At 44.8% G+C, this 25,395-nt stretch overlaps 1 protein-coding gene across 2 annotated transcripts in view; it reads left to right on the forward strand.

Annotated features, from left to right (window-relative positions):
* The first annotated feature begins 6,413 nt into the window (after window positions 1-6,413).
* The window catches only part of CACHD1 (cache domain containing 1), a 111,180-nt gene continuing 92,198 nt past the window's right edge, over window positions 6,414-25,395 (forward strand). The window contains exon 1 of one of the 2 annotated variants that reach the window (XM_050900546.1): window positions 6,414-6,641. In XM_050900546.1, coding sequence (XP_050756503.1) covers window positions 6,414-6,641 — 228 coding nt within the window. The remainder of the gene's footprint in view (window positions 6,642-25,395) is intronic. The other variant, XM_050900547.1, reaches the window with a different exon arrangement.

A 25,395-nucleotide genomic window follows, 5' to 3' on the forward strand; every position in this document is an offset into this window, starting at 1 on the left:
AGATTATCCTAAAATTACAGAAAAAGTGCAAGTAACACAATATTTTGATTTTAGCAATAATCTCACAAATCGTATCTTCCTGATCATGTTTGCTCTTTCCATTAGCTGTGTGTAGCTAAAATATAACACAGAAGGAGAAGAACCATGGAAGAACGAAGAGCTCAAGAAACGTGAATTAGAAATTCGTATCCTTTGTTTCACAGCATGGGCATGTCCTTTTATCCATAAGCATGAAAAATGCTTAATAATTCATATGGGCTTGGTTCAGGAGAGAACCAGGGATATTCAAGGAATTCCTTGAACATCTTTCAAATGTAGTTTGCCTCTCGTTCACAATTGGCTAGGAATACCACCCAGCGAACCGTGTCACACCTTAATGGAGTTCCCCCCTGAACTGGGTGCCGTGCTGCTAAATGAAGTTATCCCAGGTACCATATAGGCAAAGGAGGCAAGGCATCAGGTTGCTGGAGGAAGGAAGGCTCATCAGCCTAGAGCTAGGATGAGCCTACAGGGCCGTGATTTCTGGAAGAGGCTCCAGCACACCTGCCTGCTGCCCAGAATCATTCTGTATGGAAAAGCACAGCAGAAACCTTGGTAATGCTCAGGCGTGGTACGGCAAGAACAGGATGACTACTCTGACGTCTGCTGTGGCTGGTGAACTACTAACATCCCAACAGGCTGGTTCTCTTACAGGTAATTATATAAAGGTCACGACTTATAAATTGCCATGGACTGGATAACTGGTTAAAAAAAAAAGTCATGCCGTCTGCTTTTATGGTTATATTAATCCTGAACTGTTTGACTGCAGCTTTCCTACACTGTCTAGTCATCACTCTTTTCTACACTGTGATAAATTGTGTCTATTATTTTTCCTATATCATGAACTTCCGTTGTAACATCATGCTCCCACAGTGGTTTTGTTTCAGGAGAACCAAGGTGTGCTGACGTGCCCTTGTGCCCGGACCCCAAATAACTCTTTCTAGCGAAGGACAGGAAAATGCCAGAGTACCAGAAAGCTCTGCAGGGGCAAGTTTCTGGCTTTGTCTCCCATTTTCTCTCTCTGGGGCCAGCAGGAACAGCAAACCAAGATCCTCGGGCCCTTCCATCGGCTTCCAGTGCCCAACCCACCCCTTCTTGTGGCCGTCTCTTCCCCATGGCAGGGATGCCTCTGCCTCTCCCCCTGTTTAGCACTTGCTTAAAAGTTTCAGCCCTGGGATGATGATAGTTTGAAGCCTACGAGTTTGTTTTCTTTCTTACATCATCATTTATTTAGAATTTAGTATAAAATTAGCTGACCTGAAAGGAGACCGCACCAATAATGCTGTAATATAGCTATGCTGCTAGCATCAGGCTTTTTCAGTGCCGAGCTGTACAGCTGGGCACAACGCTCACTTTGAAATCCCACACCACACACGTGATGGCTTTCATTAAAAATATTATCTGGTGATGATGGTGCTATGGAAAGAACGCTCTCATAGGCACACTTACAGACCCGGGCTGGGGAGGGAGGAGACCAAGGCATTTTTTCCATTTTCATTACTGGTTGTAATCTATACGGGAATGACTGATTAAGTGGGCAGATGTTGCACTGACTATGAGATAAACCTTGGAGTTGAGAGTCTTATAGGCCCTACCATGCGATACTTGTGAAAATGGGCACATACAAGGAGTACAGACTTAAGAATAGGTTTATATAAATGCTCTCCCAATCAGGAATGAATGAAGAATGTTCAAGGAACAGTTATTTCCAAGGTATAACGCAGTTTGTCATCTGCGTACAAGGAAACAACGTTTAGAGATGCAGTTTCCAGATGCATTCATCAATTGCTACTTGAAATATTCCATGCTAAATCAAAGAATAAGAGATGCTACCCTTGGCTTAATCCTAACATGTCAGTATGTTCAACATGTAACTCTCAAGAGTGAGCAAAGATCAAACTCACTGAGAAAGCAAGAACTGTAGCCAAAACTAACACGAAGATGTAACTTCCAGAGAAAACATTTAAAGATATAATGAGAGGGATGGGAAACTAAACATGAAAATCAACGTGGGGAAATTAAGCCCTTCAGACTTAGCCTACGTACAGCTTACTGATGACCACAATCAAAATGAAGGCAAATAGAAAAGGAGTCAGACGAGAAAGCAAAAACAAAGCACATAAATTGGGAGATACAAGAGGAAAATTGCAGCAAAGCAAAAATAGTAGCCTCACGCAAACTTCCATTTTCTCTATTTTTTATCTGGATTTATACCAAAAGATTAAATTTAGTCTTTGCTTTGAGGTTAGAAATGAAAGCCACAAAGAGTTTCTCAGTTCCTTTCTTGGTGAGTGACTGCGTATCACACTGCCTTTACAGGGGTTACTGGCTGCACAGTTTGCACGTGACCAGTTAGCAAAAGGGCGACGGACTGGGAGAGAGGATCAGGCAGAAAGTACGAGGCTGCCAAACATAAATTCTGTCTACCTTATAATTTTTTGGAGCATATATTGTATTGCTTGCAGGCGTGAAGATTAGTATCATAAAAGAAGTGCCACTTCCAGGAGATTTTCCAAAGCTCAGACCATGCTTTTTCAGCATATGGTGCTCCTGATTTGCTAGGAGAGTGCAGGGACTTGCTACAAAGTGAAGCAAGCGCAGCAGCCTAGCGGTACCACAAAAGAGACCGCTGTATTCATATGGATCTGTACCTGTATATACATTTAGGTTACAGTTTTTAAAATATAAATGAAGTATTTATCTGTAAAGGAACTTTAGAAGATGTATCAATAATGTCATGATCTCTACAGAGGGATATACGCAATTAATAAACCATGTTGAATCATACGCTACAGAAATAGTGCTTTTCTTTGGTGCTGTCACATGTACCAGCTATTCTGGAGACATCTCACTTGTTCTGTTTCCCAGCGTTGCCATATACTGACCTATTCGGCATCTGCGTATGCTGCTGTCAAAAGCGTGTTTACTCCCACCATGGCGCTGGGATTTATATCTAACGTATGTTCCTCTTCTTCCCATACTCCAGCACTTAAACTCCAGATTCATTCTTTTCTTGCTCTTTAAAAAAAAAGGGACATATTTCTAGTGTGACCTCATTTTTGCAAATCTTAATGGCTGCATTATTTATGCCTGAAGGCTGTTAGCACAGCAGAGGCTTCATCTCTTCTCTTCTTTGCATCTTACTGGTCCTTTCCCTCTCCAGCCTGCAGCATGCATACACTCCACTTCTGGGATGCCACAACCCTCCAGCACCAGGCAAGGGCAATCCTCCTCTTCTCCAAGGCTTATTCTAAAGCAAGAGGAGACAGCTTTAATCCACAGTTGCGTCAGCCTGACCATCTAAGCGTGTGAAAGACCAGCCCGGTTTGAGAGGGCGATAAAGATCAGGTTGTCTGAATTGGCAGTTTTGACTGATGTCCTGTGACTCCAAAGATCATACAATCTCAATTTTTGGGTTTTTTTAGATATCCTCTTCTTTTTTCCCCTACGTCATTTTGGAGGGAGTTGTATCCTATTTTTCTTTAAATATGTGAATGTGCGCGTGTACAACTAATTTAGAAATGGCACCACTGGTGGTTACCTTGGTTGCAATTCTGCATCGGGTCTGCTTTCCACATCACGGGCCAGCTCCTCCATAAATACCGGAGGCAATGAGGCTGCAGGGTGGAAGGAAGGGTTGCTAACTGCTGCTGTGCTGGAAGCTGGCTAGCTCGTCTGGGGAGGCAGCGGTGTAGGCACGAAGCATATGGGAACTCCAGGAGGAGTCCGGGTTTGCCTCGAGGGCTGTAGAGTAAATGAGTTTAGATCGTACAGGAAAATGTTAAACCTGTTCAGTCGGTTCCCTCGCCATGAGCAGGATCCCGGGGCTTTGGAACCAGAAGGACAATTGCCTTATTCATTTCCTGAGGTTAGTTTGTAAAAAAAAAAAAAAAAAAAAAAAAAAAGACTTTTTGTAGCATTAACCTTGTGATTTCATGATCGGGTGCATGAATTGGATGACTTGGATAGCTGGAAATTCAGTGGTGTTGCTAATGCAGCTAGCTACTGACTTAGCTCCAGCTGTGACCTTGATTTGATAATTTTTTATGTAACAAAGTTTACAGAGATGGAGTTTTCTTTTCAAACATGCAGCTAAGGACAGAAATAAAATAAAAAAATATGGGTAGTTTAGCCAAGATATTTGAAAACCACTCGGCTTTTCACTATAATTTAAAACCTTTGCGTCCTACACTAGTGAATCTAATAAAAAAACCATAAAATGTAATACGAAAATGACTAGTGCTAACAGCGAATTTGGCTCAGTTTTGCTTCTCTCTCTCTTGGGCCCAGGGAAAATATTCCAACAGAAGACCAAAAGCTTCAGCATGATGGAAAGAAAATTCCCTGTCTTTCAGGTAGCAAATGCTACTTCAGCAACGGAAATACAAGATACCGATTATGGCAGCTTTGAGAGGTGTCGTTTTGGTTTAGATTGCTTTTGCTAAACCAGAAATCCTCCCCAGGAAAACTGAAAAAAATATATTATGTGAGACCCATAAATCACCTAAGTGAACAAAAGCCAAGGATAAACTGATACAGCTTTTGCATAATAAGAATTAAATTTCATTTATTAAAACCAAATGAAAGAGAGTTTTGCTGACGTCCCTTACAAGAACAGCGGCAGGTAAAACCTGACCCTGAGAGATGCCAGCGGATGCTGCCCGGCCGCAGCCCTCTCCCATGGGAGAAGGGTTTCGGGTCTGACCCAGCTCCCGCTCTCGACAAAGCGGACGGGGAATCGCTGCTGGCACCCAGCGCCCGGGAGAAGTCAAAAAATCAACCATTAAAGTGGATAGAAACCACATTTCAAGCAAATAGAATATGATTATAGAAAATAATACGTTGCTGTATTAATTCTTGGATGAATTGTTAACTCGTGGAATTTACTGGTATGGGACACGAGTGACTCTGGTAGGACTGTTAAAAAAATTAACTAGTGAAGTGGATATCAAAGCCATCTAGTCACTACAGGTCAGATTTATTTAAAAATTATATACATTTGCAGGGTTTTGACATAAAGCGTTAATTAACAAAGAGTAAATCTAGAGGGTATGTATTTCATCTGTGCCTAGTATTTGGCTTCTTGGGCTCGCTGATTGCTGGGCAGGAACCACTGCCGGGTGCAAAATAAAAGGACTCCTGCTTTCGTTTGGCCAATTTTATTCCCCTGTCTGTGTTTTCCTAATACAACCCAACGTGCACGCAAGGCCTCCGGCGTGTTCCTAATGAGGTGCATGATGAGGAGGGACGGTGTAAGGTGTGAGGAAGACGAGGGATTGAGAAAGACGCTGCTACGTATCCCTGGGTGCAGGGGTTGGCGTGTACTTGCCCGCACGGCGCTTCCAGGGCCGACAGGGTTATGAGGAGAGGTTATGGAAAGGGGTTTCTCTGCATCGCCCCTAACGTGGCTTTGTTCCTACCCCAGCGCTTCATCACCCAAAGGGGATGTTTCTCCAGGGGTCTCGGCTTGTCATGTTCTCCGCGCTGCTCTTCCCGGGAGGACGGCTGTCGTTTGTGTGCCACCGAGGGGGTTAGGCTTTGCGTGCGTCCCTTTCATTTATTTATTTTCCACCCCTGTCGCACGATAAACATTTTCTCAAGCCTCACTGCTTGACACGAGGCTGCGCTGCGCGGTGCCGCCTGCGGATGGTTGCGAGAGGAGACAGGCACGTTGCACTCCGATTGAAAAGGAAAGATTAAAAAATAAAAAGGGGGTAAAAAAGTTTTAAAGAAAAAAAAAAGGTTAAAAGAAAAAAAAAGAAGAAGAAAGTGCGCTGACTTTTTAGGACCGCGCTCCGGCCGGTTAAACAAACACTTGCGGTTCCCACTGCCGCAGCCCGGGCGGGATCTCCAGCCCGTGCCGTGCCCCCCCCCCCCGGCCCCGCTCCCCCCCGCAGCAGCCCCGCTCCCCCCGGTCCGGGTCGGCGGGGGCAGCGCGGCCCCCCCGCAGGCAGCGGGCGGGGCGGGGGGGGGGGGGGGGGCCCGGCCCGGCCCGGCCCCGCGCTGCCCCCGCCCGCAGCGCGGCGGCACCAGACGCCTCCCTTTCCCCGCGGCGACTCCGATCCTGGCCCCGCCGCTCCCGCTCCTCCTCCGCTCCGCAGTTTGCGTCTCTCCGCAGCCGCCGCTCTCAGTCAGCGGCGGGGCCGCGGCGCGCAGTGTCCCCGGAGCTGGGCGCGCAGCGCGGGGCGCAGCGGCCGCCCGCCGAGCCGCCGCCGCCGCCGCCGTCCCCCTGCATGGCGGCCGCCCCGCAGCCCTAGCCGGCCCCCGGGGCCCGGGGAAGGCGGCGAGGGAGTCGCGGGGGGGGGCGGGAGGGAGGGGGGGTGGGGGGGGAAGTTGGCCGGAGGCGGTGCCCGCGGCTCTCCCGCCGCGGCAGCATGGCGCGGGGCGGCGGGCGGCAGGAGGCCGCCGCCGCCGCCACCACCACCACCACCGCCCGGGTCCGCCGCCCGCGAGGTCGGGGAGCGCTCGGCCTCCTCTGCCTGGCGCTGCTCTGCGGGCTGGGCGCCGCTGAGGCGGAGTTCTCCATCCTGGACGAGGCGCAAGTTCTGGCCACCCAGATGAGGAAACTCGCCACCGAGGAGCTGGGGGTCGTCACCATGCAGGTACGGCCCGGCCCGGCCCGCGCCTCGCCTGGTTTTCCCTCCCTCCCTCCCTCCTTCCCTCCCTCCCTCCCTCCTCCACACGCTCTTCCCGATTCCTGTTTTGCCCTTTCTTTCTTTCTTTCTTCATTCCTTCCTTTCTTTCTTCCCCCCGCCCCGGTTCTTTTCTTCTTTGCGAACTTTCCCTCCCCCTCGCGCGGGCCGCCCGGCTCCCCCGGCCCCGCTCCCCTCAGCCCCGGGCCGGCTCGGGCGGGCGGCTCCGCCGCGGGAGCGAGCGGGGCGGGCTGAGGCGGGGGACGGAGGGACTCCTGGTTTATTTATAATTTACACAATAGAAACGGGCAGAAAACGCCATCCCCCGCACCCCCCCGAAGTCCCGAAGGCCGGTTTTTGCAGAGGGGTCGGAGCCCGGCCTTGGGGCTGAGCCCGCCGCGCTGCGGGGCGGCTGTCGGGCTTGTGGCTCGGTGCTAACCTGCCTCCCGCCCGAGCATCCCTCTGCCTGCTGGCAGGGAGCTGTAATGAGTCGAGTCCTGCCCGAAAACGCTCAGATCGGGGTAAAGAAATGCTTCCCGGCCCGAGCGGGCGTTTGGGCAAGTTTATTCAGATGCTGTAATGCGTTTCGGGATTTGGGTGAAGGTGGTGATGAGGAGTTCTTTGCGTCTCGGCCTTAAAGGCTGCATCTTAGTGGGATGTTCTGTGTAGGGACTGGTCGGACTTGCAGGGTGTGCTGGTACCTGCGTTAGGGCTATCGGCTACGGACCCTCCCTCGGCGGGGGGGGGGGAAGCGAAATCAGATCCCAAGCGGCTTTCAGGGGAAGGTATGGTCAGTAGCAAATGCAGTTTTAAAAGCCTCCCAAATTGAAAAGGAGACACTTTCATAGGATCAGCAGGGGTCTCTACCCAAATGGCCTTTTATCTTCTCTAAACTGGCTTCATTCTCTCACCTCTGAAACATCATTGTGTTGGCCGGCCTCCTAGGGCTGCGTTTTGTCTGGGAAAACACTGAGCTGTCTCTTGTCCTTGATGCTAAGAAGACGTGGATTTAAATGACTTCACTTAACAAGGTAGATTATTGATGTACTGAATTCAAGGAAGTCACTTTTTTTCCTATGCCGTGCATACGCATGTATGTATTTCCCCTCAAAAGATACGAGCATAATCCTGTAAATGGTGGAGTCTCTGGTTAATGCAAATTAAGTCGGTATGATTATATTGCTAAATCTGTTTCTGGTGTTAAAAAAAATTCTAATACGATCACCTCAACATGTATTGTCTTTAAAAAAGCAATTCATAAAAATACACGTGGTTACCTCGCTGTGATACACCATCTAACCGTAGGATGAGCCAGGTTTTCTTTCCAAGAATTGTACCAATGATACGAACTTGGGAACAATCTGTATACCGTTGCACAGGGATGCAAATAATGTTAAAACGGTGTTTACTATTAGTTGGGTATTTAAGGCCCCAAAGTAATTTAATGCAGTGAAACTGGCAGTTAAGCTCTGAAAACCCTTTTCATACTGAGCTCTATTTTTATATGCTGAATATTTTGGCTGTCTTAACTCCTATCAAGCTAATGCGCAGCCTGTCCTTTGCTCTCCCCTGTAACATTATTACAGCTGTTTAAGATTAAAAACCAGTGGGAACAAACCTCCCCTGATTTTAGAAGCTTCTTTGCTGACCTCCTACAGTAGAACGAAGTATGTTATGACATGTGTCACTGCAGCCCGTGCTTCTCACTCGATTTTTAGGGTAGAAATTTCCTAAGCCTGCTCAGGCTGGGCCGGGTGTAGCTGGCGCAGAATTACCCTTTTCTCCGCTTGTGCAGGGCTGTTGGCGAGCGGCGGTGGGCCGGCGGGCGCCTGGTGCCAGGCGGTGGGTTGCCTGTGCCGCAGGACCATCGGCGCAGCGGGGATGCTCGGGGCGATGCAAACAGGTGCTGTGGCGGGGCTGTGCCCGGGCGGAAAGGAGGGGTGGGGGATTTTGGAAGAAGAGCGAGAGCGCTTTTGGGTTTTAATTGGATGTAAATCTAGAGGTGTTGTCCTGGGTTTAGAGGGCGACGTGGAGGCAGGCCCCAAATCAGGACCTAGTGAGAGGAAGTTGCAGTAGCGAGAGGAAGGATTAATATCCAACCTTTTGGGAGCTGCGGTTTTATTGAGTTTCATAAATTGTAGAGGAGGAAGCGGCAGGATTTAACGCTTCCCTTGCGCGCTCTCTTCATGCTTTTGGTCCTTGCCAGTTGTGGCTCCCACGTCTGCACATCCTGGTAACAGGCAGGAGGTGGTGTCACCAGCCGCTGGAGCGGGACGTAACTGTGGGAGAGGGCTTTGGAGGAAGGGTAGGTCTGAGCTGGAGGTGGGGAGGAAGCATCCAATGAGTGAAGGAGCAGGTGGAAATGCTTAAATAGAGTGAGGGCGAGAGGTTGGTTTGGGTGTGTTTTGAGTCTGGAAAAAGAGGAAATTGTAGACAGAGCCTCCATAAATGCAGGAAGGGAGGATGAGGTGGAGCCTCCAGAGCGGACACTAGAGGAGCAAGTGGAAGAGGTAAGAGGAGAACCACGAAATTTGTGAGCCTTAAATGCCTGTGAAAAGGGGAAGGGTGTAATGAATATGGAAGTTGTGAGAGAGAAAATAAATTAGATTTCTACTGGAGCAGCCATCAGTGCTATAAATGAGATCCGTCTCCTCACAGTATCTACTTCCTGTGATACATTCTTCTCCTAACGGTGTTTCACGTAATGAGTCCAACAGCAATGAGGACTTAGTGTTTTTAATCAAATCGCATTATTTTGCAGTGTTGAGAGGACTGAGGTGCACGTACATCTGCATTGTAACATAGGCTGAAGCTACAGGAAGATGAGGATGACAGAGATTTCTGATGCCAGCGTCAGTCTGACAATTGTTTTTGGTGCTCACAGCACTGCTTTCTATAGACACTTGCATGAGTGCAGTATCTGACTATTACCTTTAAGTAATGCTTTGTTTTCTCGCCCATCTAAGTCTCTGATTTCATATATAAATTTATTCCTTGAATGGTACTGCAGCTGAGGATAATGTAATGTAGGTGACAACTCGTGAGGTGCATCATTCGCTGAACGTATTGGACAGCAGTTTAACAGGTTCTTATTTAAGTTTCAAATTAGAATGTACGCATTTGTATCATACAGAGTATTCGCTTAGTGAGAACACGTGTTGGGCACTGCAGTGCGGAAGGGTGTGCAGGTTCCTGGGTGTCTGTGTGTTACCGTCCTGGGTGTTATTTCTCCAGGAGTGGTTAAATATAGAAAGTTCATCGATTGCCTGACTTCCTCTATTGCACTGATTAATTATTGTTCCCACTCTGACAGTTCTACCGAAACCACAGTGAATGACATTGCTGTATCTTAATATCGCATGTATTTCCTTTTATGCGTCGGTGTACAGGGTGGTGTGTACGTGCGCATGCTTGCGTGTTTTTTTGCCCTGAGCAATAGAGGTGATCTGTTTACAATTCTCCCCAAAGCTTGTCAATCCTTCTTCCAAATTAACCAGAAACAGCCGCACCACGATCTCCTACTCTTCCCTCTCCTTCCTGCGGGACGGAGGGTGCTGTGCTGTGACAGCGGCAGGAGGAGAAGCTGCTGGTTCGCGGGGGGTGCCGTGCCTGCAGCAGGACACAGGTACTGTACCTGCAGTCACCGCTAACCATGACCTTCTTTTTTTGTTAGCTAGAGTGCATGTTGACAGCGTCCGTATCATTACAGGGAGCAGCTTTTGGCAGCAGGCTGCATCCTTGGAAGACGGCGTGCAATCACGTCTCCGCTGCCAGTCTGAGCAGCTGTATTATTGTCATTACTCAGTAGACTACATCTTAAATAGCCCAGTGGCATAATTTGCAGAGGGCTGGAGCTTGGTGAATGAGCAGCTTACGTGACAGTCCTGTAATATATTCTCCTGGGCAGAGCTGACACTTAGCGATAATTAAAAGCTAAGTGCCCCTTTATACTAAAATTGTAACTAAATCGGTGGTTGTGGCATGATCTGGTCTGCTGGTGGAGTTTCACCATCCCTGTTACCTGGCTCATCTGATCCTGGTTTCTCTGACCTGGTTGAAATTACAGAGTAGGTTGTTGGTTGAAACAAATTCTTTGGTTGGGAGGTAAAGGCAGGAAAAGAATAAACCAGAACTTTTGTGAGCATTTTGTTTGGTTTTGGCAAGGTTTAACCCTCTAAATCTGTACGGGGTTTCCAAGGTGAGGACTATTTTTTGATAGTATGGGGCAAGGTAACATTTCCGCCCCCAAAATAGGGATATAATACTTGCAGTGAGAGTTGAAAGGATTAAGCAATGCTTTGAAGATGAAAAGCATTGTTAAGTGCTTCTATAACTTTCAGAATACATGTTGATGTTTCTAGCCAGATAGTAACAAAAGTTATAGGCCCAGAGGGCCTTGAATATTTTTGAAGGCAGCTTTGCCATCGTAATCCTTTACGCTTACTCCGTGAAGGAAGCACAGCCCTTTCTCATTGTCTGCTACTGATCTTGGAGGTCGGAAGGAAAAAAAATGCATTTTGAATCTGAAAACAGCAGTTTGCTGGTTATTTTTTTCCTTTTTTTTTTTTTGTTTCCTTTTTATGTAAATACTTGCTCAGGTGATGTAGTGATGTGTAAAATAAACAGCATACTACAAGCTTCTCCAGGTTGATTGGCAAGTGTATTATTTATTTATTTTACTAATAACTTGTCTGGCCATATGTTTTTCAAGAAGAACAGATTGTGTGTAGACCAGAATGACAGGGAGACGGGGAGATGTCCGGGGCTTTATATGGGGAGGTTGCCCTGACACCATTGTTCTGAAAAATCCACATTCTTTGAAGATTTCTGGGTGATGGCAAAGAGTTACAGTCACCAGAACTGCCCATTTATTTAATCTCTTTGAAAATGAATACTGACAGAATACAGTGGGTTTTTTCTAATGGGATGGTCTTCTGGCTAATGACAGTGGATTTACGACTTAGAAGAGAGAAATCCCATTTTGAGCTGCACTGCAGACCAGTTGAAATGCTAGAACCGTGGTTATCCATCTCTGAAATCAGGGGTTTCGCACATTTCCCCACTTCTTTCTATGGGTATTTACAAATAAATCTGTCTGTAACTGTGAAGTACTTGCACAGCAAGTCATGTAAACCACCGCAAGTCCTTCAGCACCGGGTCTGAAACCTGGACCTCTGTGGACCCTCAACCAAATGACAGCACAGAAAACCGCTTCCCTTTTTTTTCCTTTTATTTTCAGGTTGTTTCCAGCTTGTGAAGCTGAAATACAATAGAAAAATCTAAGTAAGGAAGGCTGATAAATGTTTGACTAGATCTTTTTTTTTTTTTTAATTATTATTTGGCAGTAGTGTGCACTTTAGTAATAATTACAGAGTAGAAACCAGTGGAGTAAAACCTCATCTGTTTTACCTGATTATGTCTTGGTTTGAATCCAGCTACAGCAACCTTTTTCAAGACTCCCTGAAAGCCCAAGACTGCAGCAGTTTTTCATCCTGTTCCACACGGATTCTTTTTTTTTCCGGCATGAAACATTTCAAAAAGATAGAGAGAGGTCCTGGTGGAAGGGCAGTGAAAATGGCTGCGCGTAGGAGACCCAATCTGAATTTTTAATTAGGCTTTGAGTTGTTTCTTCAAAGTGTCGGGACATCGTTAGTGATGTAAGTCTTGTTGCATTAGCGAAGACTGACATTTCACTTCAAACGGGGAGAATGCAGCTGTCCTGTGCAGATAAAAGTTGCCGAGCGTGGTGCAGCAAGGTGGGTTGGTAGATAATTAGCTGTCCCCTGCACTGCTGCGACGAAGGACCCTGCCAGTCGCGGCGGGGACCGGAGGGGTTATTAGCAGCAAGAAATCCAAGTACGCTGTGAAGCGATCGGGAATCTCTCGGCTGTGGCAGGGCTGATAACACGTATGTTAAGAAGGCAAAAAGTAAATACGGCGTGTGTTAGCCCACTTTTTTCTTGGCTTAATTCGGCAGAGGAGGAGCGGTTAGTGCCTGATGATCTGAACATAGCAGAGAAGCTGCTCTGCTGCCGGTAGCTTGGCCAGGCACCGGTGAGAAAAAAATCTAACGCTTATTGTCAAGTAACGTCGAGTGCTTCACCTGCTTTGAGACAGAAAGGCAAGATATGTTTGAGGATGGAAGGAAATGTAAAGTATTAAAATATTTTTGTGTGTGTGTGTTTACCAGTTATTCTTTTATGTCCGTGGATAAAAGGAAGTATTAACAGAGTTTTTTTGTTTAACAATTATTGTTTTCTTTTCATCAATTATTGGTGAAAAATGGGCAAAGAAATGATTGGAGCCTTGTCAGTTCATGTGTGGAAGTGCCCAGCTCTAAGGAAGTACCCCAGATTTCTATATTTCCTTTGTCAGGGCACTCCATGGTTTGAACTGCTCGAGGCTGGGGTACAGGGCTCCCCGAGTGCGAGCCTGGCGCTCTGTGAAGCCTGGTATTGGCAGTGCTTTGTGGGTCAGAGCTTGTGGGGGCTTTGCTGGGGACTTCAATAAGGGTTGGATAGTGTCCCAGGAATGATTTATTTGTATGTAGTTGAATAGGAAAATACTAACTTTTGGGGTTTTTTTCTTTTTTCCTGTACATGGATAATATAGCTTAAAAATTGAAATTTAAGTAACTTATTTGATGTATCAGCCTTCGTTTCGTATGTCAAAAATTCTGCTGAGGTTTTCACTAATAGCTATACTACCTCTTCTTGTATTGTAGGCTTAGTGCAGAATAAAGTGTAAAATTATAAAGTACGGAGGGACTGCATTCTGCAGTCATTGTTTTCCTGTAGTTTATTGTTGTTCAATAACATGCAATGTTAATGAAATCTGAAAGGATATCCTTGTGCGCTCTTTCCCATGGAAAACAGAGTTTAATAACATTGATACTTACCCAGTGTCTGTTGTGAAGACATGCCTTTTCTAATACAAAACAGAGTGCATGCTAAGTCATTGCTTGAGTCTTGGATTATGTGTGTTCTTCCCTAGTACAGATTTCCATATGATACTATATGTCTAATTTAGCAGAGAAAATCTGAGTTGACTTTTGAAATAATCGTGGTGCCACAAGTCAATAATACTCATTTCCAATCCCGTGAAAAGTTTTAATGGGGTCACTTTTATCAACTGCCTGTAAGGTCTCTGTGATTTTGCAAAAGTATATTTGCACAATTACAATCAGTAGTAAAAACAAACTATTACGTCTCCCTTTGCCAGCTTCTCAGCCAGAAGCAGCTGATAAAACCAGCTTTTCAGTAGTGCTATTTCCCTTTGAGCGCACGGTTTTGCTCAACTTCAACTATGTGGTTTGAAGCTGTAACCACTCTGCTAGTAGAGCAGAAAAGCCCTAACACCTTTCTGAGAAAAGCTGTAATTTTACTTTCAGCATCTCTGCGGAGCTCTCTAGCCAGTGCTCGCTGTCTGGTTTTGGCCATCTTTTGCACACACTCCTGTGATGCAGTAGGAATTTTTGGCTATATTTATGATCGTCACAGGTGGGAATGAGGCCAGGGAAAAAGGCTTCAAAATAGACACATCTGGAAGTTGCTATAAAGGTTTCTGGAAGCTGGAACGCCTTAAGCAGAATTTCTTGTGCGTTCACCCTGGTAGGGTTGTGAGAGTATTTTTGTGCCATTTTTTGTGGATTTCAGACCAGATTGCATCTGAAGGTGAGTTCAGCTTCACGGTGATGATATGACGATACCACACCAAAGGGCTGGGGTGCTCCCACGACCTCCCTGTCTCTGGTTCAGTCCCTGCTTCTCTTGCTTTCAGCAAAGGAAGTATTAGAAATATTTCCTCTTGGGCTGTACTTTCACCTCAGAAGTAATATCGAACAAAACCTGGGGAGGTGTTTGTGGTGATGGGGCAGAGAGGAGAAGGGACAGGCTCCCCAAAATAGCTATAGTGGGAGGCTGTTTGCCTGGAGCAAGTCCAGGCTCTGAGCCAAGGCTGAAAAGGGCTCACCAGCTCTTGGGAAGATTGCGCAGAGAGCCAGGAGGGCTCTTTGCCTTTTATTTGTTGGAAGATAAAGGAACCCCAAATTGTGTGGGTCAGGAGCGTAAGATTTTATCATAGCAGACTTTCCTTTTGTGTGAGAGTAGCATTTGATACTAAAATGAATGGCAAGTTAGCAAAATATCTTGGTTTTAATCAAATAAGCGGCAATCTTCACCAGTTCTTTCCCAGAAGCCATATTAGCACAAGGAAGGTCAGCTGTGTGATCCCTGCATGCTTGTCATTGTTTCCTCTCCTTCCCCCTTACCACATGATGGCGGATGGGTGTGAAAACTGGTCGAATAGTGCTACAGCCGCAGGGAGAGGTGTTCAGCAGCATCCAGGTGACGGCGTGGCCAGCGGTGACGGCAGAGCTGCTCCTGGCCAGGGACCATTCGACGTCTCCTGCATATCAGGCAGGTTGTGTGCTATGGCGTGGGACGGTTCAGCTCGCTGATGCGTCATCCCAAACCTGGCTGCTGCTTTGGGAACCGGAGAAAGCCCAAGTCCTCGGCAGATACCGGTTGTATTTGACTTGCACTAGTGCTATTTTGCCTTGAAACAGCAAGGAAGAGAAAAACCAGTCGTGTGATGCTTTTCAGGGTGAAGTAGATGCTGAGATGTTGCATGCGTTGGCAAGCATCAGGTGAGGAGTGCTTTTTGGGAATACTCTACAACAGCCGCCTTGGTATGGCTACAGAGGCGTGCGCTTTGTGGGAGCAAAATTAAGTTCGCTTGAAGTGTTTTCATTTAGTGGTAGGCTATCCATTGCAAATCAACATGTGGGCAAATGCTGATGGAAGATTAGTACAGAAGAATGTTGTTTTCAGGGTATTTTTATTGTTTTGTTCATGGTCAGTGAACTAGCACATTATTTTCCCTTGTTTTTTTCTGATACAGAAGTCATATAGGGTTTCTGACATTTGATTTTGGAGACCTAAACACCATTTGGAGGAAAAGAAAGAAGCAGGATCTCTCATTGTTGGAAGGACTGTAAAATGGAGGAGGAAGGGCCACTTCAACTCAGTGGATCCTAAATTGCAGTTTGGTATTTTGTTAGTGGTGGAGGCTGCAGCGGGTGTGTGGTCTGCAGGTTCAGCTTCCAGTTGACAACAGCCGGCACGGTCAAGCCCTCCTGGACTGGTGTATTCGAGAGGCCAAACCAACATTTTAGAGACAGAATTTTTGTGTTGTATGGAAGGCATACAAGGATAAAATAAAAGGATTTTTAATTTGAGGATAATACATTTAGCAATTTTAACAATGAAAGGATAGTTCATTTAAATATGCTACAACTGCGGTCTAGGTAGCTAGACTTCCTTGGGCATATTGTTTGCCCAAAGAATCGTGTGTAATGTGAATTTCTTAGTTGTCTTTCATTTCTTTTGCCAGTGGCTATCCAGGACTGCCAGGTGTGATGTGGGATTTATTCCCTTGGTCTGGCTTGGTGCAGTTCAGCTACAGAAAACAATTTACAGGGAAAACTGCACTTTCTGGTGCAGGCAGGAAGACAGGAATAAGTACTGAGGATGGCTCGTTTGTCACATTATCCAGCAGTGGTCAGGTGTCTGTATATTTCACAGTCTTTGATCTGTTAGATTAAAATTAAAAATGTTATTCCTGGTTACACAGTCTCTTGTGTCTTGCTTGTAGGAGGTCATGATTTAAAAACAAAAAGAAAAATCGGAAAAAAGTTAATATTCAAATACATTGCAGGAGGAGGATGAAAATTGCAAACTTCAAACTTTTTTAGCTTTAGATTAGCTTCACCAATGTTGAGGTCGCAAATATAAAGTTGACGTCACTTAAGTAGCCTAACCTTCTCCTGTGAGTTACTGCTCAGCAGTGTTAATTTGGGAAAAAAATGAAGTCTGTTTTTCATTTTTTATTTTTGACTGAAATGAAACTATCATTTTAAATTATAATATTCTGGCTCTTCGTTTTGGATTCTGCTGCTGTTGTATTTTACGTAGCCCTAGATGATTTTGGTAGCTGCTCTGAGGGATATACTTGATGGTCTTGAAGTTGTTAAAGTCAGTTAGCTGAAGATCCAGCTGTTCTTGGCAGAGGTACCCGTGCTGTGCTGAGCTCACTGCTGGGACTGCGGGATTTTATTCCAAAAGTTGTCTTCAGTTTTTAACATTTTAGGTATTGACATACTGATGATACTGTATTGCCATTGAAACTACTGGATGCAAAGCCAAAATTAAAATAACCCCAACGTAACCATGATAGTAGATAACTAGCTTAATAGAAATGACTAGTCGTTTATTTCTGTTTGGTAAGAAACTGAATCTAATGAACTTTAAAATACTGAATCACCATGATGTCACGTAAATGTAATTTTACCTCCCCCTTCATATTTATGTATTTATTCAGTAAGTTGTTGACTGTAAGTCTAGAAATACATTAAAAAAAATACGTTCTGGTAATTGCAACCTCAGACTTTCAAATGCCGCTTTTTCATATGTGTCCAAGAATAGAAAGTCAGCCTCCAAAAATAAATGAAACCCAACATACATCACCATGGTTTTCAGTGTTTGAAATAGAGGATTTCTCTTTGAGGAGCAGAGGTGCAGCAGCTATTTTGAGAAGGCAAGGGAAGACTTGGAGTCAGGATCAAATGAAGGCAGACCTAATATGTGAAGGCTCGTTTGAAAAGTAAGACCTGCTGAGTGTGCTGTCTGCTTCCAGGGTGTTGTCTGGATGATTTATTAGAGCCTGGAAATTCATGCTAAAGGGGAAGATTAAAAATAAGTAGCTAGAAAGCGATAATATAGTCATAAAAAATGTTAGTAGAAAAATGCATTGTTTTGGGATTCTTTGGAAATGTAATGAAAGCAGTTGCCCCCTCTGAGCCAAGTTAGATGAGAGCTGCATTGCTAGATGTGCATATGGTGTAGGTCAGGCTTATTCCAGGCTCTTACCTGTTTTTTATTAATCCACATCTTGGTGCAGCTTTGATACAAAAAAACGTTATTGTGTGTTCAAGGCCTTTGACCCCAAACCTTGACTCATTGGGAAGAGTAGGGGGTTCCCATGAAGTTGTACTTCAGGCTCTCTTGTGCAGACCGAAGGTGCAGCAAAGCTGGGTTTCTGCTGCCTTCCAGCATCGCTCCACCATTTCCTGAGCTCTAGTTTGCTCGTTTTGTGTCGCTTTTGCTGTTCCCTGTCTTCTTGCTTTCCAGTACGATCAGCATCATCAGCGTGGTGGAAGCAGTGTCCCTGCCCGTTGGCATCGGACGAGCACTTAGCCCGCCTCCGCGTGACGAGCGTGGGGCTGAGGTGGTCGGTTCACAGCTCTGATATGGCAGATGGACACACCTCTCCGATCAGCACAAGAAAGAACACGATTGTAACAGTTCTCCTGAAATTTTGCGCTTGGTGGAAGATATCCCTGAGGGACTGGCAGGGAGCTGGACGGATGCCTAGGGATGTGAATGCGTAGACCTGAAGGTCTGCAGAGCACTGCATGACAAAACCCAGCAATTTTGCAACCATCCGCTCTTCCTCTGTGTCCGCAACGAGGAGCTGGACTGGGGTTTTGCCACTGCTGCTAGGAGATGACATTTCAATACTGAAAACAGATTCACGGCCTTTTTGGGATTCTTGCTCTGAAATAAGGTTAGATCCAGTGTTAGCATCGAGTCCTAAGTCTGATTGCCTGCATGTCCAAAAATACATTTAAAATATTAAAACCTTGCTGTAGCAAGTCTGTGGGCTGGCAGTGTGGCTAGCTGCAGATCCTGCAAAGGCCGGTATGTGAAGCTGGTGTACAGCCATACCCACGCTGGTGAAGATTGTCAACTTGTAGCCTTGCTTTGATGCAGAAAGAAAAAAAGACAGATTCTTTTTTTTTTTTTGCCTTTCGGTGGACAGAAAATAACTTGCTTTCTCACATGGCTGGCAGGAATTTATATTTACCTGACTTTTAGTTATTCAAAATCTTGGGAGATGGTGAGCCCCTGTGGGCAAAGGAAAGGCAGGAAAAAGGTGTAGAAAGGGATGTAATGGAGAAAGTGGATAAAGTGGCTGTTTACTGCTTTGGTTTTGATGAGAGCAGGAGCAAATGCTCAGGAATGGCAGCTCAGCAGTTCATCCTGACGCCACAATGAAAGAGCAGGATCTGATCAAATTTTTTTTTTTTTTTTTTTTTTTTTAAACTTTCCTGTTGCCAACCCGCCAGAGCGGAGATGCTGCTGTCCTCTGAGCATCATGTTTGGTGCAGGTACACTGTCAGGGCTTGAATCATCCTTTCCGTTTTATCTCTCAACAGTGCTGAAGGCAGAGCGGTCATGGTCTGAGGTGTCTACGTGTCACCAAATAAAGAAATGAAAGCATTAAAACACAGAAAGTACACCTTTGGCTGTCGTTGCGGGCACCAGACCTATTTGAGTATTACTGCAGAGGAGTTGTGAAGCATTCCCAGCTACTCATTTTAAAGCCCAGTTTTCTAGTAATAGACTTAAAAATCTTATTGTGTAGTTGAGTTAGTGACTGAGTCTTCACTTTATAATCTCTTTATAAAAATGTATGCACATTAACAGGACTTATTTAATAGACACACTGACTAGATGAAAGGGCGCTTTGTGGAAGGAGGCTTTTGTGCGTTTCTGGATCTCTCAGCAATTCCTGCGGAGCTTCCCAAGTCTGGCTGACACCGAGCGGCAGAGGAAAAGACCTCCTCGCTTTCAGCTTGAATGGAGAATAATGGGGAGCGAGATGGGAGTGGGGGAGGGAACCCCGCTCCCCGACGTAGGGGCGATTGGTATGGGCACTCACCAGCCGAGCATTTAACATGTTTAGTTCTTCCTACTCCCAGCTGGGGCTTTGCATTTGCAATGAGCTCTGTGCTACCCTGGCAGCGCAAGTGGGTCTGCATCAACAATAGCGGCTTCCCAGCCTGGTGAAATTGAGACAACTTTTCTCAGCCCAGGTAGTCCCTTTTTTTCTGGTTTGGTCCACAGATCAGGTTTGTCTGTAATGGCCACTTATCAGAATAGCACTTGATTTATTTATTTTTTTTTTAAATTGAGATCTGTTGTTATCTTTCATCTTCTGTTTAATCCCTCAGCTGGATTTTGGTATTTTTTTCTGTCTGTGGTTCACCACAGATTCTTGGTGAGAAAAAGGTTTTCTTTCTCATAAAATAAGGCTGTGAGGTCATGGATATGTTCAGTTTGACCTGGCAAACGTCTTCATGAGAACAAGAATCTAGAGGACAACTGATTAAGTTTCCACTAGCAAAAACAACTAAACTTCAACAAAAAAAAATCCTGAAGTTCTCTGATAAAGACATCTCCTTTTGCCGTTGCTACTAATTCATGTGCTCTGTGTTGTTACAAGCAGAGAGAGCTTCACCTTAGTCCCATTGCAAGGACCCCAGAAAATGTATTCCAGTTTGGAAACATCTAAGTAAAGATTGACAGAGAAGATTATTTAAAAAAAAAAAAGGGGGGGGGGGGGAAAGCCACACACTTTTAATTAGGATGATAAAGCTGGACAAATGTGATTGGGGTCCTTTGGAGTAAGGTTTCTAATTTGATCAGATGGCCTGTCCCTGATGGGAAAGGTAGGTGTACTCTGTATATTAAGTTATTCCTTGCGCATTGCTGTGCAAATGTTGCTCACATATTTCTAAGAAAACAGCCAGATGAGGAAGAGCCGGGGGCTGCTGGTGGTTGGGTACCTCCAAACAGATAGGTGTTGATGGCGGTAACTCTTGTGGTGTACCTCACCTCTGCTTCTTGCCTTGGACCCCAGCCGCCTGTCTTCATCCGATTCTTTGTATTTGCTGATGGATTTTCAGCTGCGGTCACAGCCGGAGACTCCATCATGTCAAGAAAGAGCGAAAGTAGGTGTGTGTCTGGCCCGAGTTGAGTGTCTGCAGGTTCCCCCAAGGGTAAAGCAGTTGGTTGTGCAGTGGCTGAGGGCGAAAGCTGAGGACTGGGTTACACCCAGGTACCTTCAAAGAGGTATGAAGGTACTAAATTGGAAAATGTTGCAAGAGGAACGTGCATGGCCAAAGTTAAAGTGAATCAGGGGTGAAGGGCAGTGGGCTGGGCTCTCTCTGTGTTCCTGTATGACTTGAAAGCACTTCTTGTCTTGGGACAAACCAAGATATTATGCATTGGCATCATTGTTGTGATTGAGAATTTCGTCTTAAGAATTGAAAAAAGCTTTTTGAGACAAATCACTCAACACCTTTTCGCCAGCAGCCCCAGCACAAGCATGTAGCATTTCTCTGTATGCAAAATGAGCAACCAGCCTGTTAATTTTTGGATGAAGGCATAATACCTTTCCAGGTGTGCTTCTAAACTCATGCATTTCAGGTGCCACTGACTTTCCTCAATCTCCTCTTGCCAAAGAAAAGATCTCACAGAAGTGATAGTAAGCTCCAAAATCCTTGATTTAATTCCTCCTCTAAAATGAGGCTATCTGTCCTTCCCTGTTGGCCCCCCATTTAACTCTGTGTTTAATGAAGTGCATTATGTGGGTATATGTGGAACCTTATGATATCTGTTCCTCTCTCCCTCTTTTTTCATCAAAACAAGAAAATCTGGCAAAGGACTAAGGCATCCCTAAGTCATTGAGTGATTTTTTTTTTTTTTTTTTAAATTACCTTTATTTACCACCCATCTTAAGGATAAAAGCTTCCTGGTTCATGAGCTTTCCTGTATTTTTTAGTTTTGAGTACTGGTCTTGCCTCATTAGATAGAATGAACCTGGAATTTCTAAGAGCGTGCGGTTGTACTGTGTTAATTTAAAAAAGAAACGAGGGGTTGTGTCCTGCAGGGTTCAGAAGCTGGAGATGGCAGCACCAATTGCTCGAATCAGAAATTAGCCATTCCCCCAACAAGGTGAATATAGATAAATTGGCAGTTTTCTACCATAGAGTGTCCCTGCTCCAAATTTCTCCTGATTACAGTTCCTCAAAACCATGCTATTATTAAAATGATCAGTCGGATTGAGATTGATCTCATAGATAAGAACTGTACGTTGCAAGGTGGTGTGAAAGTTTTACGTTCAGAACTTGTGGGAATTAAGTCGTTTCTGATTAATATTGGCAGGAACTTCATCAGGAGCACGGAGCAGGGATTTCCCAGCAATCACCCAAGTAGTCTGCTTTATTTTAACACATTGCGTGTGGGTTCAGGATAAAGGTTCACGTTAACATCTTGCTAGTTTCAGATGAATAAACAAAAATGCATGCTGCATCACTGAAAATCTCACTTTTCACTGGGCTTTCCATGCATGTGGGCTTGTTGCACAAATGTGATGTTACGTGTAACCTCAAGCAGCTGGTTGAAATTTGTCATGTTTATGAATTTGGTGTCTTTCATAAAGTTTTTGTGGCTTTACCAGTCAAGTGCAACTCTGCTGTAATAATGCAATTCAGCAAGCTTTGAACTGCAAAAGCAAGAGGTAATTGAGATTGTTAGCTTCTAAAAGGAGGTATTTGGAGTAGATAAAGCACCTGAAAGTTCTGTGGTTTGATAGCAATCCCCTATATAATTATCTAACGCTTTTCTATCCAACTTGCTTAGTGAAATACTTAGAGAAAGACACACAGTATATGCTGTACGGTAGTACTGTGAACTATAAAAAGCATACACGTTCTGAAAACTAGAGATACTTTAAAAAAAAAAAACTTCATTAATTTCATTGCATATTTGCTGCAGGTTTTGTGTTCTTCACATTTGATCTTCACTTTCTTTAGGGGAGAGTTAGTTGAACATTGAATTGAAAATCAAGTTCCTAGTTTGTCAGATGAAGATTTCTCATGAAGAACTTTTTTTTTTTTTTTTTTAATAGCTACTGCATGCTTTGCAGACTGGGATAACAAATATTCTTTTTTTTTTTTCCCATCAGAAAAACCCCACTATTATTGTTACTACTGTTTTATTTTTGGTGACTAAAAACTGAAACAGGAAATGACCTGAGACAGTTTCCATGACACCCTCTCACTTGAATCCAGTTTTCAAGAAGATGAAAGGCCAAAGCAGTCTTTTGATAGTGAGCAGCTAATTGGGTGGCTCATAGAGGCAGGTTTTTCTACGTGAAAAAAATACAGGAGAAAAGAAGTGGAACAGCTGTGTTTTGGTACATGTGTATAATCCCAGATAAAACTCTCCAAGGACAAGGAAATACAGTAATGCCTCAGTGAAAGGAAAATTAAGAATCTTTGAAAGCATAAACGTGGCTTTTGGGGGGAGCTGGTATTTAAAATAAAAATCTACTGGAGCGAATGTGTTAATAAATATGGATTTGTAAAATCAGAACAGAACCTCTTGCTCCGTGCGAAATGTGTTGTTGTTTTTTGTTTCTGTCTAGGCAAATCCCAAGGAAACGGCAATGTGCTCAGGTTTTTTTGCTGTTTCCTTTGCTCAGTATATTCCTACCCAGAAGGACGGGCAGTTAGAGCAGCCAGGTCTGCTGTTACTGCAGCTCATCTGAGGGCAGTTCACGGACTTCCTCACTTTTGATCATTGCTTTTGCTCCTCCTCTAATAGCATATGTTAAAAATATTTGTGCAAAATTACAATGTAGAAATGTGTCTTTTTTTGAATATAGATTTAAATCTGAGAAATTTCTTCTGCTCGTAATGGGGATGCTGATCAGGGTGTTAATGTACATGTAGTCTCTACAATGAACAATAACCTTCCAGGACATTTATCCAAGATGATAAGTATCTAAAATAAAGTTAAATACTTAGCACAAAGACTTTTTGTTTCATAAATAGTTCGAATCTCAGATAATAAAGCAGATTAAATGCTAGATATTCAGACAGTTTTAAATGAAGTTTATTTTACTTTCTGGGACTTGATGCAATATGAAGTCAGTGGAGGTTCCCTATATCCATATAACTGGATAGAAAAAGAGAGTACAGATCATACAATCCTGCCTTGTTCATTTTTCCCTCTGCCATCCCACTTAGTTTGGGAACTCCAGGTGTCTGGACAAACTATTTCTCCTCCAAAAGTGGATGTTTTAAGTTGATAAACTTATGAGCCTGTTACTAATTGGTGTCCGGTATCTATTTTTGATTTGAGGGCTAAGTCCTGAAGGAATCCTAATAATTTGAGTTGTAGAGCGAGATGTGGCTGATGAGGATGCAGTTTCTAAGTAAAGCGGTAGTGTTTGCTTCTGCTACAGCACCTGTAGGCGTTACAGTGCTGTTGTATTTTATACCTCTTAAAACATAGGCAGTGTGCTACTATTGATGACTTTTTGTGTTTATAAACTGTTTGTAAAATTGTCCTATCCAGATATTGAAGTGAGAAATTAGGCTTTAAAAGTTCTTGGTTTAATTTCATGAAAATAGAAGGTGTGAAGGACATCTTAACCGGTAAGGGAGCAAGTAACTTTGGGCTGTGGATTCAGACACAGGCTGTGGTCAGACGCGTTAGCAGATCATGGCACATCCAGCCTCGTGGCTGGCTGCTGCGCAAGGAGGAGGTCCTTCTCTGGGCGCATGCTCCTGCCGTATCAGGCTCAGGGTTGCAGAGCAAGCTGATGAGAACCTGCTTTATTTTCAGCAAGGATCTGTCAAACTGATTCATCCTACAGCCTAGGGGCTTAGTTCTAACGGCAAACCATGTATACAGGAGGGTTACAAAAGCGGTTGAGCTGATCCTGCCTGCTGAGAGGAGAGGGTCTTGCTTGCCCCTCTGCTGCCACCAGGTCCATGGTCCATCCCGTGGGCTCTCTGAGCTGGCTGCACCCACCCGTGCAGTAAAACATGACTCCTTTCCCCCACCCTGAGGTTAGCCTGGGCTTTCATGAATGCTTGGATGGATTTTCATGGCTTGCTCCTTCTTCAGTAGGTGTTTTTCTGTCCAGATGGAGAAGATAATTGCCTTATCTAATGTGTTTCCTGCTGCTGTGTGTGGGTTACCTTTGTTTTCCCATGAAGTTTTGAATACCTGGAAGGGAAAGTTGTTGTAGGAATGGTTTAAGGTCACTGTTGTCTTGGGACCTTCGTGTGCTCCATGGCCGTGTGGTACCGTGTTGGTCCTGGAAGTGTTTCCAGCTGGTTAGTGCTATTTCCATGCATTGTTTTCTCCTGAACTTTTTATGCAGAATATGCCATCTAGGTTGGCATACTTCAAACTAAGTGAAGTAGTCTTTTATCTCCTGAATATCAAAGCAAGCCTTTTTTGAATGCAGGAGATTAGGATCTCCCCAATGAAAGCTATCTGAGCCAACAGTTGCTAGTCTTTCACAAAGACTTCAGTGGTTCCTGAACCAAAAAACTGCTGCACCGTCGGTAAACAACCAACGGGAGATGGGTCTGGAGGAATTTGGCACAGCTCTGGCTGGTTGATGTAAGACCTTTTCACTACACCATCATGCGCTCCTAACTTCGGCAATGGTAAGGAAGCAGCTTACTGTCTGAAAGGGCTGCTTCAACATAAATAAATAAAACCCTCTAAAACCAGCTTGACTGCTGGCGTTGGGCAGCTCCTCTGCCTTCTCATATGAAGATCTTATTAGGCAACAGCTGCAGTCCCGCTGCCAGTTTTCCTCTGCGGACTAAGCCTGGGGGACTGCTTGTTAGCTCCCTGCCTGCCTGCGAGAGAGGAGCATGTAAAATTAATACACGAAGAAAGGGCCGCGGTCTGACACTGCAGGAATGCAGGTGGGTTGGAGCGATGCGTGGGAATTAAACGAACGTGCTAATCGCGCTCCTCGCAGGAGGCTGGCTGCTCTGTGCAATTTC

This window comes from Gymnogyps californianus, chromosome 8 (assembly GCF_018139145.2).
Source record: "Gymnogyps californianus isolate 813 chromosome 8, ASM1813914v2, whole genome shotgun sequence".
In the NCBI taxonomy this organism is placed as follows: Eukaryota; Metazoa; Chordata; class Aves; order Accipitriformes; family Cathartidae; genus Gymnogyps; species Gymnogyps californianus.